The 14,745-nt window shown below is 43.4% G+C and overlaps 1 protein-coding gene across 5 annotated transcripts in view; it reads left to right on the top strand.

Moving 5' to 3' along the window:
* Positions 1-14,745, top strand: part of LOC137624358 (uncharacterized) — a 336,909-nt gene that overhangs the window by 259,480 nt on the left and 62,684 nt on the right. For all 5 annotated transcript variants that reach the window (XM_068355055.1, XM_068355057.1, XM_068355058.1 and 2 more), the window contains one exon: positions 2,490-2,656. In XM_068355055.1, coding sequence (XP_068211156.1) covers positions 2,490-2,656 — 167 coding nt within the window. The remainder of the gene's footprint in view (positions 1-2,489; positions 2,657-14,745) is intronic.

Below are 14,745 nucleotides of genomic sequence, written 5' to 3'. Positions count from 1 at the left end.
GTGGTTCCCCAACAATCAATATGTTCACTACAAGCCTCATCAAGAAACTGCCATTTTACTGCTCACCGGTATCAGACCCGGGTGCAGTGCTCAAAGGTGTGTTCCAACAACCCTGGGACGGCCTTGGCTTGTATGCTTTTCCACCGTTTTGCCATCTCTGAATGGTAATGAACAAAGCACTTTCATCCAAAGATCTGAAGTTGACACCAGTAGTTCCAAAGTGGCCTCAAGCAGAATAGTTGGAGGCTGTCTAGCATCTCTTCTGAGAGAGAAGCTTTTCTAGCGAGACAGTGGATGACATGTGTTAATACCTCAGGAAATTCTCCACTGACATGTATCAAGCGAAGTGGGCATCTTGTGTGGTTGACGTCGAAGAAATACTTCTCCTCTCAGAGCCTCTATTCCACTACTGTATTGGCAGACTTTATAGTGTACCCAAAGAATGAAAAACACCTCTGTGTCAGTGGTGAAAGGTATTTGATTGCCCTTAAACCAGGAAGTGAATCTGAGAGGAGAGGATATTTCCTCCATGGAATTATCTGTACTTGTCAGGTGTAGGGAGCAGACCTGTCCTCCATGTGAGATTCAACCTCCAGTTTGCAATCTAATCAAGGTCTTACAGTCTTTAAATTGAGCTCCTTACAAACCGTTGAGGCAAGCCTCAACTAGGGACCTTACCCTGATAAACCTTACCGTAAAAATTGTTTCTACTGGCTCTGGATTCGTTGAAGTGACTAGGCGAGTTACGTGGACTTTCATATTCATTATTTCTCTTGGAACTCTGGAAGCAGGTCTTTTTATTGTTTCTGACTTTGTAGCAAAGACTTAAAATTCATCAATCCCAGGGTCCATATATTCATCTTTTAAAGCACAGTATCCTTTCATAAGGAAATAACCAATGATTTGGCTAAGTTACTTTTGTGTCCTGTAAAGGTGCAATCTCAGAAGGATCTAGACTGCCAAACCCAGGTTACAGAACCTATTTGTAAGTACTGGTAAAATTACAATCTCCTTTTGGCTGTAGGAGACTATTAACAGTGTGTTAAGTCCTCTATCTCCTGGATCAACAGAACAGGTTAGGTGTGTGCCCATGAGATCAGAGAAGTTGGTACAGCTCTTGCCTTCAAGAAGTCTATTGGTGGCTCAAAGTTTAGATGCTGGAGCATGGAAGCATCAAATCACTTTCTCTGCGCATTATTTGCAGGAATGCACTGACAGGTCATTAAATATTTTAAATTGGACCTGGGATTACTGCTCAGCAAGTGGTGTAGTGAGTCTAGCTCCAATAGCATAATTCTAGGTTGAGAATGAGAGTGCCTGGTTTCTTTTCATCTTTACTTCCCTTCTCTTTGGGTATAGTTGTCTGAATCCTATATAGCTGGACAGACATCAATACAGGTAAACATCACCTTCAGCTAACAGCATTTATGTTTTACTAAATAGAAGTGTTCATTCCGCTATCCAATAGAAGTATTCCATCCACCATCCAATAGACAATGATAGATATGTACAAGCAAACCCATCATTTAATTATGCCTCAAGTCACAGACTGACTAGTTCGAAGATTAGGAGATTTGTTCTGCAACAGCCTCGATTTCCTTGACCGTTAACCTAACTCTACATTTGACCTTGTTTCACGAGGTGTCTAGGATGGGATTTTTTGCACCTTATCAGGTCCGAGATCAGCAATCCTGGGATGTTTTCCAGCCAGATTCGTAAGTGGACTACCACCCACCTAAGAATGAGTCCTATTTAAAGAATGAAGGTTTGTATTTGTGTAGGTCCTTTAACTTAACTTCCCACCATCACCTCCACCAAAAGACTCAGATACAGTCAAAGTAACTGCTTAGTACACCAGGAAGGGGGCTGGACTTCCTCATTACCGGCTGATAACTACCGACAGTAATGAACACCTCGTTTTAAGTTATGGCCTAGTTCCAGCCACGCGACAGTCATCTCTTAATTAAAAGTCTCTGGTTTGATTAATTAGGAAAATACAAATTACTTTTAAAATTGGGATTTTTATAGATAAGCTACCACATCTTCCAAAATTTCATGAAGTACAATACCTATACTAGTATTATGAAAGCTAAATTATGCTTGTTAAAATTCTCAGATTTGTAAATTGAACTAAGATTATGTGTGGAAGATTTAGAATGAATGAGAGTATGCCTGCCTCAACTGCTGAAGGTTTATTGTAAAATATGGATTATTAACATGTTTATATGGATGCATTCTAAGTTAAATTTGTTTCCAATAAGAGAATCCTTTTTATTTTAGGTTACTTTTTTACTTATATAATGACTTGCAGATTTTTTTTTATAATGAAACAGCTATTGCTTACTTAGAAAATACTATGTCTTTCAGATCAGCTCTATGGATAGTAGAACTCAAATGGTTTCATGCTGCTGTTTTATTTTACTATTCACTTTAGTGACAGACATATTGAGTGATCGAATTTGTAAGGTATTTCAAATTTGTTTTTTCAGATATAAACAAAAACACCATGTCTCCAGATGACCCCACTGTTATACAGGTTCTTCGTGAGCACTTTCTGGAGCCTCCTTCAAAGTTGCCATATAACTTAAGTCATCCTGAAGATGAGAATCCTTCAATGGGTCAAGCTCAGAGAATTGATTTCATATTGAAAGGAAAGGTAAAAACTGGTCACTTTTTTTAGAAAACTTCTGATTGTGTTGCTAGTAATAAGCGACAGTGTTGTATGTGTGATTTTAGTTGTTGGTTTTTTATTCATGCATGAGGCAGAGGTATCCGTGAATGTTATACAGAAGAATACTGCATTCCACATTTTGGGTATTTTTCAGCAAAGAAGTTATTTGAATATCAAGTTTCCTCACGACAGGTAATTTTTGAACGGTTATGAATGGAAATATTATTTATTTTATCCATGATAGTATTTTTCTTTTGACAAATTTTTTTATTTTTGAAAGCTTAATTTTTATCAATTTCATTTTCTTTTTTAGTTCTTTGATATTTCGTAGGTAAAGCAAAATGTGGATTTACATACAGTATTCTTGTCATAATTTTCTTTGATCATATCAATACTGTACATGTAAATAATAGGGCATCAAAATTTTTGCTTTCCTATTGAGTTATCTTTTATGATAATTTCTTTTATTATTAAGTTAGATAATTTCCAGGAACCTTACTATCAAGTAGTAAAGGACTAATTTCATGACCACAAAATCAAAATAAGAAGATATATCACCTTCATGTGACAGCTATACAGCTGCTTGGCTGCCACTTCCTGAGAGAGGTAAAACCTATCCTGTGTAAAAAAACAACTAGGACCGTTATTCAGATAAATTTTGATGTACCATACTTTATACTTGTACTGTACCTTTCACTCGCCTTAATTTTTCCTAGTGTGTGCAGTTTATCATTTATCATTGTTGCACAGTTGGATTCCATTGGTATTTTACCCTGATATTGTCTTAGTCCCAAGATAGGTTATTTTTGGACATAATCTTCACTCGATAGGTGTTCCTTGCTGGGCCATAGTTTTTTAATTTAGCCATTCATAGTCATTGATGTGTAGACTTTAACAATGAGAAATGAAGGATTATCTTAGTTTGCTAGGACTAGGTTAAAGATGATAAAGCAAAAGAAGAGATGGTCGGGTAGGACTAGCAATTCTGATCAGTGTTTTAATGAATTTATCCATGAGTTATTTTTATGATGCATTGCTGAGGGAGATGTTGATAACGTAGCAGTCAATAAAATAAATTTGGATCTTTCAAACAGTAAACTATCTTTTTGATCAATAGGGTATAGTTATAGTTTGATTAAGTAGTGTACTGTAATTTCATCTAGTCATCTATGGTTGTTACGTATGCTTTTTATTGAATTATCTTTAGCAATATTGGCAGAAGATATTGATATGGGGTAAGAGAAACACTCATTTCCTCTGGTCTTACCAATAGTCCCTAAGAGTTTGGCAAATGGAAAGGGTTTTAGCAAGAGAAATGGCAAATTTCACACTTGCCCTTTACCTCGACGCTTGAGACTTTCTTCCATTTTCTATAGCGTTTTCATAGGCATCATCTCCTGGCCGGGTCAAACCAACAGATGCATATCCTAGTCTTGATACCAGGTCCTGTTTATAATGATTCAGAAGGTAGTCAATATGTTACATAAAGGAAGGCCATTTGTAATTGATTTTGATGAAATTGTCCTGTCCCCCTCAAAAGTTATCGTATGGGTACATAGTAGATGAGATCATGAAGCATTGCCCATATTCATCCATTTCCACCTCAGTTTTGTGGAAAGGAAGCAAACTAGATTGTTTATGTACCTCCAAACATCCAACATGTGATTCTAAAGTTAATGTTGTTGTTAACCCTCATGGTAAGGATTATAAGCAATTTGGTTTACATGAAGTGAGTGGAAACTAGTAACTTTTTAGGATCTAGCACCTCATATGATACTAGCCATATGACTGTTTTAGATTCTTTCCATTATTACGGTATTTTTAAGAATTGAAAAGCAAAGTTCATCAAAATGACCTAGTCAATCCTGATATAAGAATAGGTACAGATACTCCTAGATTAACAACATAGTTGGTTAACAACAATTCAAAGTTACTATGCCCTCTATGTCAAGAGCAACCAGACTAATTTGTTTTGCTTATTATATTTTCTATGTTCTGTATCATATTTAACTTGGAGTTTTGTAAATAAATTAATGGTCTGTAAGCCAAGTTTGAATTTTCTTTTGATTTTTCTTTCCAAAGATAAATACACTCTTAGATATACAGTATTATATTTCAATAAACTCCTAACTATACAGAACCACTGGGATCACAGAGTTGCCCGAAATATATATGTGTAATTTTTTTTTTTTTTAATATCTGATAATCTCTATATTACCATAACCATTTAAAAAAACTCAGATCTATATACAGTCTATGCAGAATAAACATCAGTATTACCATTTAGTAATAGTGATAATCATGATATGAATGATGATTACATTATTATTTTACCGTGATAGGCGATATATCTACCGTGCCAGGCGGTATATCTTAACAATCCATGTTTGCCAACGGTGATACTCGTTTGAGCAAATGAGCAACTTGGAGTAATGAGAGCTTTGGGTGTGTAGGAAATGCCCCCCTAAATCTCAATGAAGTCACTGGGAGCAGGATGACAGAATGGGTATAAGCCAATGAACAAAAGTGTCTCTTTGGCCTTTACTCCTGATGCCTGATGGTTGATTTTACTACAATTAGTATGGACTGGCAGGGGTCACTTGCCTTAGTTAGATAGGCACTGCGCATCACAAGGAACTGGCTATCCTTTGATGTATCTAACCAATGAATCCTCTATGGATTTAGTCAGTCATGAATAGTCAATATACTCGCCCATATACAGATACTATTTTATCATTAGCTGTCAGTATGCCATACAGTTTGGTAGTAAATATAGTCGATACTAGGGGAAGTAAACCTTTACAATTAAAAGAGCTGCTATATGGTCCAAATCCAATGCCAGCATTGAATTCAGAGCTATCAGTGGAGATAAATGTAGACTCACTATACTCCATAAAAACAGACTTAAGATTTTAAGTCATTCATATTCTTTTTCTAGTACGCTGTCTTGTTTCTGCGTATTTTATTCAGTTTTCCCTTCCTGTGTAGATCAAATACTAAAAGGACTCTAGGTCACCGAAATATATCAAGGTATCGGGGTGCAGTTGTAAGAGCGAGGGAAGTAGGGATGATGGCAGTAATATAACGTGCTTCTCCTGATGCACTGGAAATCATTTCCCAGCCTCATTTACCACTTCAGAAAATAATCCCAAACCTCGAAAATGCTACCACATTACTTGCATAGTACTAAGAAAACCAGTAAATCGTAGAGAACATATTATCAGTGTTCTGTGTTTGAAGTTCCTCTTTGCATTGAGTCCTGTTTTAGAATATATCATACCGTAAAGGTTTTCTAGTTGTGTTTGTAGCTAGCGATAAATAAATTTCTTTCAAAATATATTATTTTTGTACATTTTGTTTTTTAATTGATAATTGTTCCAACACAAATACTTACCTCGAACTACTTTCTTAGGAGTTACCTGTAATCTCCTCTCAACCGACCAGAGTCTGTGTAGTATACCCTACGTCCGTTTTCTATGGAGGACTAACCCAGGAGTAAGGAGAACGTGCCCTGAGGGTAGACCTGAGCTAGGTCGGCGTTAGCTTGGGTCCCGTTAGTCAGTAAGTTCTCTGGTCGCGTCGTGATACCATCACGCCGCTCTCATTCTCTTACGACCCTTTGTGTCCCGACTCGTGTGTCCCATGTGGTTACCGCGTGGTATCTCTGTGCTTATCCCTTGTGTTCTCGCGTGTTCACCACCTTTCCTTGTGCTTCCCAAGTGTATTCCTTGATTATTCCCTTCGTTCCTGTGTCTTGTGGTTGTGTGCAATGGAGCAGATCCGCCGTTGTCCTGGGCCTAGAGCCGGAAAGTCGTGTGGAGCGTTCCTTTCCAAGCCCGAAGTAGACCCTCATTCCCTTTGCTCTTCCTGTAGAGGCAGAGTGTGCTCGCCGTCGGATACGTGCAATGAGTGTGTTAGCTGGAATGAGATCCAGTGGGTGCTTTATGGCACTAAGAAGAAGAAGTCGTCGAAACGTTCGCCCAGGAAGTCTAGCATCTCTTCGCCGTTACTGTCGCCCAGTGGACGGTCCGACGGGGCTTCTGTCTCGCCTTCCCCTACCCAGAGTAGGGGACGAGGTAAGTCCCTTGCGTGGAAAGGGCCGAGGGCCCTTCCCCAGGAGTCTAATGTGTATGAAGTGGGGGTTGCTGGGACTTCTCAGGCTAGTGGGGAGCCTGATTGTGCTGTGTCTGGGGGTTCTGGAGACTCTGCCCTTGTGCTTGGGGGGCACGTCTCCTCCGACGACCCCTTGTGGAGTAGTAATGTTGTGCCTGTTTCTTCGCCCGCTTCGTGGGCCTGTGTTTCAGGTACTTCAGCGGCTGGTGACGCCCAGGAAAAGTTGGACTCTACGGTAAGTGAGCCCTTCGGGTGGAGGCTCCCTAAAACGTCAGGTAGGTCCCCAATGCGGATGGAAGAGGGCCTGGATACCTGGTTCCCTAGTGTAGTGCGTCCAACCTCTTTTCTAGCTCCTCTGACGACGGTTCCGGAGTCTTTCCTGCAACCCTCGACCTCTGGAACGCAGCAGGTCGCGAAGCCCTCCGTAGCCCCCGCTCCCGCCCGTCGGTCGGGTTGTACAGTATCGTCGAGCTCTTCAGATGGAGGTTCTTCAATCTCTTCAGAAGGTGAAGCGAGGAGGAGGCGCCGGCAACGGAGGGAGCGGTCCAGGAGCAGGCGTTCCCGCTCAAGGTCCCGCTCGAGATTCAGTAGAAAACGGTCCCGGTCTCCATGAAGGAAGTACAGGAAGAGTAGGTCCCCCGATGGTGATTGGGTCTTCGTTCCCCGTAGAAGGGATGTGCAGCCTTCCCCTGACCGGCGGTCCAGGGATTATTCGCCGCGAAGGCCATCTTCCAGCCACAGATATGACACTTGCAGGGAGCAATGCGAGAAGGCCTCTTCAGGCAGGCGTAAGTCCGCGAAGCTCCCAGCTCACCCCGCCCAGCGGGGGGGAGCCGTGCTTCCATACGGGCAGCCAGGGCGAGTCAGCACAGCTGGCTCGGCCCTTGGACTTAAAAGAACGGTTTCCTCCCTCGGGTCAGCCCACCGGATCCGCGTCCTCGTCCTCCAGAGAGATTACACGGACGGTAGTCCTCGCCGGCACGGCGATGCCCGTCCTGGCCCCCAACCCTGGTGCGGAGGTTCCCGTCGGGGCAGACCGCTACCACCGCAGGGGAGTGCCTGTTGATCCAGAGCCGAAGCGCCCGGTAGGAGTGCCCGGTGACCCGGCTCCTCGGGATCAGGCGGAAGGTACTGCTGACAGCAGAGAAGGTTCCCTGACCAAGGACTCTGCGTATCGGAAAGTAATAGGCCTGATACGAAGGCATCATCGGATTGAGGAACCGGTTCCAACCGACGAGGACTTCTGGAGGTCCAGCCTGAGTCGGTTGGTGGAGGCACCCGTCCAGCAGAAAACCTCCCTGGCCCTGCCTGTGGCCAGAGATCTAGTCCTGGGACGGGCTCATGTTGATAAAGTTGTGGCAGGCAATGCCGAAGCTCCCAAAACACAGAGCTCCTCGAAGTTGCTACAGGGACTCAGGTCCCAGAGTAGGTTCTATGTGCCAGAGGGATAGCGGCCGGGAGCCTGCAAAGTGGAGCCTTCCCTCGAAGTTCTGGGACAGGGTGCCCCGGAAGACAGAGCCTCCTCGGCCCCGATTTGCTTTTCGCAGTCGGAGGCAGCGATGATGGAGGAGATGTCGAAAGACTTGGTGCACGTCTCCTCTTGGTTGGACTGGTGGGCCTCCACGCTAGTAGGGGTACAAGCCACATATGACTTGACAGACGCTAGCCACATATGACTTGACAGACCCGGAGCAACAGAACCTACTGAAGGAGCTTATCATCTCCGGGGGCAAGACTCTGAAGTTCCTTACATATCAGTCCCTTGCCCTTTCAGCGAACTGGGTTCTGCGCAAGAGGGATACTATCCTGGCAAAGCTTTTCCGGAAGATCCCGGACAGGGAGGCGAGGGCCATGAGGAGCCTTCCTGTGTGGGGTGACTCCTTGTTCCCCTTGAAACAGCTAGAGGAGATAATGGAGAAGGTAGCTAAATGGAAGGAAGTGAGCGCTCCCAGACCTCAACCGGTAAGGAGGCCCCCCTACAAGAGGTCAGCATCAGACGGGCCCTCTACTTCTCAGGCCCCTCCTAGCCTGACGAGGAGAGAAGCTCCTTCTTCCTCGTGGGCTTCAGCGCCATAGCCCCCCCGTAGAGGAGCTCCAGCAGCGTCTGCCTATTTTAGAACAGGGTATTCTGCTTCCAGGAGAGGCCGTTAAGGCCGCTCCTCCAGGAGGAGGTAGAGTGGGAGGCCCCCTACTCCTGCCCAAGCCTCATGTTGGGCAGGAGGAGGTAGAGTGGGAGGCCCCCTACTCCTGCCCAAGCCTCAGGTTGGGGGATGCCTCAGACGACATTGGCAAGCATGGAAGGCTCACGGAGCGGAACCTTGGACAGTATCCGTACTGAAGGAGGGGTACAGGCTCCCGTTCTTAACGGAACCTCCACCTTTGATTCCGGCCAGCCTGACGGAGTGGCTGGCACCCAAGGACCCGTTGAAGAGGGCGGCCCTTCAAGAGGAGGTGTCCACTATGTTGGAGAAGGGCGCCATGGAAGAGGTCCTACACCCGGGACCAGGTTTCTACAGCCGACTCCTGTCAGCTCTCAACAAGTTTGTTTGCAAGACGGATTTCAAAATGGACACTCCGAAGTCGGTCTTGCAGTCCTTGAGGGAGAAAGACTACATGATGACCATAGACCTCAAGGACGCATACTTCCAAATCCCGGTCCACCCCTCAAGCCGAAAGTTTCTCCGAGTGAAATGGGGTACCCAGATCCTGCAATTCAAGACCCTCTGCTTCGGGTTGTCAACTGCTCCCCAGGTATTCACGAGAGTCTTCACGACAGTCTCGGTGTCGGCTCACGAGCGGGGTATTCGCCTCATCCGGTACCTGGACGACTGGTTGCTCCTTTCCTCCTCAGAGGACATTTTGAAGGAGCAAGGTGTAAAGCTTCTTCAATTTTGCAAGGGTCTGGGTATCATGATCAACCCAAAAAAATCAAACCTGTCTCCCTCCACCAGGATGACCTACTTGGGGATGACACTGGATTCCCGACTAGTGAAGGCCTTTCCGTCAGAGGAACGGGTAAGCAATCTAATAAAGATCCTTCTGCCTTTCCTTTCGGGACAACCCAGGAGAGCCAAGGACTGGCAAAGGCTAATAGGTCATCTGGTGTCATTGGAGAAACTGGTTCCCCAGGGGAGACTCAGGCTCAGGAGCATCCAATGGAACCTGAAGGGCTCCTGGAACCAACTGGACTCGCCTCAAAAATTAATCCCAGTTCTGCCAAACACAATACCCTCCCTGGAGTGGTGGCAGTGCCAGTCGAATGCGATGAAGGGGATGCCCTTCGCGACCGAGCCTCCCGAGATGCTCCTATTCACAGACGCCTCCAACGAGGGATGGGGGGCACATCTCCTCATCGAGACGGCGAGAGGAACCTGGATGGACGTGGAGAAAGGCCTACACATCAATGTCCTAGAGTTGAAGGCAGTCCAAAAAGCTTGTCTGCAGTTCATCGAACTACCAAGGGGAAACACTGTGGCGTTGATGTGCGACAACGCCACAGTAGTCGCATACATAAAGAAGCAAGGAGGCCTCAAGTCAAGGGAGTTGTGCGATCTTGCCCTAGAGATCCTGGATTGGGCGGAGGCGAACCAGATAGTGTTATTGGCAAGGTTCATCCCCGGGAAGAAGAACGTCCTAGCCGACGGTCTCAGCAGGATGGGTCAGATAGTAGGAACAGAGTGGTCCCTCCTCCCAGAAGTAGCCAGGCTCATCATTCAACAATGGGGTTCCCCAGTGATGGACCTCTTTGCAACCAGGCTGAACGCACAACTCCCCGTGTTTTGTTCTCCTGTCCCAGACCCAAAGGCAGCCTTGGAGGATGCCTTTCAGCACAAATGGGACAACCTAGACGTGTACACTTTTCCCCCCTTCACGTTGATCAGGCAAGTGCTCAACAGAGTAAGGGCTGCCCGAAACTTAAAGATGACTTTGGTAGCGCCCTGGTGGCCGGAGAGAGAGTGGTTTGTGGATCTAAAAGACCTGGCAAGCCATCCTCCATGGCCACTCCCTGACAGGCCAGATCTTCTACAACAGCCACACTTTCTCAGGTTCCACGACAACCCACAGTCTCTACGCCTTCACGCCTGGAGACTATCGAGCGACTCCTGAGGAAGGAAGGATATTCGTCAGGAACTGCTAAGAAGATGTCGCTTTATCTGAGAAGGTCGTCGGCAGCGGTTTACCAAGCGAAATGGGCCTCTTTTACGAAGTGGTGCGCTTCAAGGAACATCAAGCCCCTCAAAGCCTCAGTCCCAGATATCGCAGACTTTCTAGTATATCTCAGAGACGAGGCAGGGATGTCAATCCCAGCTATAAAAGGAGTATGTGCAGCCTTGGGTCAAGTCTTCCTTCTGAAGGGCATCGACTTGGGCTCCTCTAGACACATCTCTATGCTTATCAGGAGCTTTGAACAGTCCTGCCCTCCTCAAACTGTTAGGGTGCCTCAGTGGGACTTGGCTAGGGTTCTGAAGATGTTAAGTAGCCCCCCGTTCGAACCGATGAAAGATATTGTAGACAGGGATCTCACTCTCAAGACGGTCTTTTTGTTGGCCTTGGGTTCTGCGAAAAGAATAGGAGAGATCCATGGGCTGTCTTACGACGTCTCTCATTCGAAGGGGTGGAGAGAAATCTCCCTCAAGTTCGTCCCTTCGTTCGTGGCAAAAACCCAGAATCCAGCAGTCTGGGATCCTAAGTTCGAGGGGTTCTCACTGCCAGCCATTCCTAAGACTGGGAATCCAGAGGATTTGAGGTTGTGCCCTGTCCGTGCCGTTAGGAAGTATCTTGAGAGGACTGCACATCTCCGGCCGGGTATCAAGAGTCTTTTCGTCTCCACAGGTGTTACGAAGAAGCAGGTATCGAAGAATACCATATCCTTTTGGTTGAGACAAGTTATTGCCAGGGCCTATAAGGAGGAGGGACTGGCCCTGCCAAGTACTCCTAGGCCCCATGACATTAGAGGACTAAGCACTTCCTTAGCCTTTGAGAAGAACATGGCAGTGGGCCAGATCCTTCGGGGGGGCACCTGGTCAAACCAGTCGACCTTTACTACCCATTATCTCAAGGATTACTCAAGGAGGTCTTTGGACGGGTTTTCCATTGGGACAGTCATCTCCGCGCTCCAAGTGATTTAACGATGAAGCCCCAGGCACAATCGTGGATAGCAAAACCAGGAGACACAGGTTCGTTCCTTTTCACTCTAATCCCCGTTTTCCTATCCCTACCGGAGATAACCACACATATGTAACCAATGAAGAACACGTCTCTGCAACTTTGTCACTGGACTCAGCATCAGAAAATTTTTTAAAGGGTGAGTACTTAGACACTAACATGAGCTCTTTGTGTAGTTTACCCTACCGTTCTTTTCCCAGTTTTTATAGAGCCTAGTTCATATCTAGGTTACTTGTCGTCCGCTTAGCTGGGTCTGAAGGTCAGGAAGACACTCCCACCTCCTAAAGTGTAAGTCTCCTAAGAAAGTAGTTCGAGGTAAGTATTTGTGTTGGAACAAATCAAAAATTTTAAGTAATTTTTATTTTTCCTAACATACTTACCGAGAACTACTTTCGGGTAATGGCCCTCCCTACCTTCCCCGAGTGCCTTTCTGCCCTTGCAGGGACTTTTTGCACCATCCGAGGAACTTACTGACTAACGGGACCCAAGCTAACGCCAACCTAGCTCAGGTCTACCCTCAGGGCACGTTCTCCTTACTCCTGGGTTAGTCCTCCATAGAAAACGGACGTAGGGTATACTACACAAAACTCTGGTCGGTTGAGAGGAGATTACAGGTAACTCCTAAGAAAGTAGTTCCCGGTAAGTATGTTAGGAAAAATAAAAATTACTTAAAATTTTTGATTTCTTGTCAAATAATACAAATGTATTGAATATAAAGTTAATTATTTTTTTTTTTGGCATATCCTGCTTATCATGAAATGTTGCGTTGTAAGTAATTATATGTGTCTCGTCAAATTATTATTATTTTCTATACATCACACACACATACACACATATATATATATATATATATATATATATATATATATATATATATATATATATATATATATATATATATATATATATATATATATATATATATATATATATATATATATATATATATATATATATATATATATATATATAAAGATGTAATTAGGCAAATCATTATATCTATTAATTGTAATCAATATGTTGATCACACTATATATAATATTTGCTTGCAAAATAATTATGATATTTTTTTGAATAATTGGAAAAAAGTTTATACTCACAAAAAAAGTTGAAAATAACAATAAATAGATTTTAGATTTTTTAAAAATCAGCTTTCATAAATCATTTATAACCATGTAAACAGTAATCAAATACTTTTTGTATCTATATTCATAAATGAAAACAATGAAAATACAAGGAATGTAGGATTTAGAACAAATACAGAGTCCTTGTCATTGAGGTCCTTCAGAGGTAGACTGATAAGCTGATGGATCATCCTCAAAAGAGGCTGACTTCTGTGTCTTCAATTTACCGTAAAAATCAGACCACCTATTCCTTCCCTCTACTGCATCATAGAATAATATGCTCCTATGTCCGGCAGCGGAATTTTCAACATTTACCCTCTAATCAAAGTTTGTACAGTTGATTTCACAAGATTCGTTATATACCGGTACCACTGAATTTGGCATTTAATGCTCTTTCAAATTATATATCAATACATTCACTTCAACTTATTTTTTCCTTAATCCGGCCGTTTTGGTGGACAAACTCTATCCTAAAGGAGGCACAGTGAAGAGGTTAACCCTTTTACCCCCGGGCTCTTTGGAAATTTCCAACCCTTAACCCCCAAGGGGTTATTTTTTCCTCAGCACATTTTGCAGTATATATTTTTTAAATTGCTCTAACAGCCTTAATTTTTGTCATAGAGAGGTCAGGTTGGTCTCATTCTCTTGGAAAATGCCTGAATTTTTTAAAAAAATTATAAAAAATATGAAAAAAAAAAATGTTATAGCATTTTTTTTGCAAGGACGTACCGGTACGTCCATGGGGGTAAAGGGATGAGTTTTATGAAACGTACCAGTACGTCCTTTGGGGGTAAAAGGGTTAAGTGACTCAGGTTTATATAGTTGAGAAAAATACAAATTGTTAAAATTTGTATTTATTCCAATGCATTTACAAACGTTAGGTTTAGACTAAGAGAGAGATGAAGCTACAATATATGAAAATTGGCCTTCAAAGTATCAAAATATGAGATGTATACTGTTCATTCATAATTAAGAACTTGTATATCACTTGCATTAGGGTGCTATCCAGCGAATACTCCAGGACCCATCTTACGAGTATGTTCAGACTTGATCCTCATTTCATTCCCTTATAATGCACAGAATAACTGATGCTGTGATAAAGGATTAGGTGTTCCATGAGAGCGTAAGCATAAATTATATGCTGGGCTGTAACAGTAGGACCTAAAAAAAAAAAAAAAAAGTCTTATGATCTGTGAGTACAATTTTTCAGGTAGTGACCTGTGAAGGTATTCCGCTTTCTCCTGATAACTTCACCAAGAACTTGGGCTACCGAGTGGTTTCTGTGGAACGCTAAGGTTGGAGCAAGACCAATTACATCATGTGCTCTAGGTGATGCATACCCTGAGGAATAATACTCTCATAATGGCTTCACACAACCAAAAACAAATTTTATTCTTAGAAGTTTTCTGTTTTGAGCAGCCTGTGCTCACAAATAAGTTTGGAATTTAAGTCATAAAGAGGTTCTTCTCTTTAGGTATTTTCTGACTGCCCTTACTGGACATTACAGGCCAGAGTAACATTATCTGGATCATCAGTTACCTCTTTGAGAGATGATATTGTGAAAGAATCAAATCTTTGATGAGTAATTGTCAGATTTTGTGTCTTACCACAAACTCGGGAATGAAGGGAAAAGATAGTTCTTTCCACCATTTGGAATGTGACACAAGGTAG

The sequence above is a fragment of the Palaemon carinicauda genome, chromosome 31 (genome assembly GCF_036898095.1).
Source record: "Palaemon carinicauda isolate YSFRI2023 chromosome 31, ASM3689809v2, whole genome shotgun sequence".
NCBI lineage: Eukaryota > Metazoa > Arthropoda > Malacostraca > Decapoda > Palaemonidae > Palaemon > Palaemon carinicauda.
The sequence above is the reverse complement of the archived record's forward strand: the minus strand, read 5'-3'. Positions and strand labels throughout refer to the sequence as shown.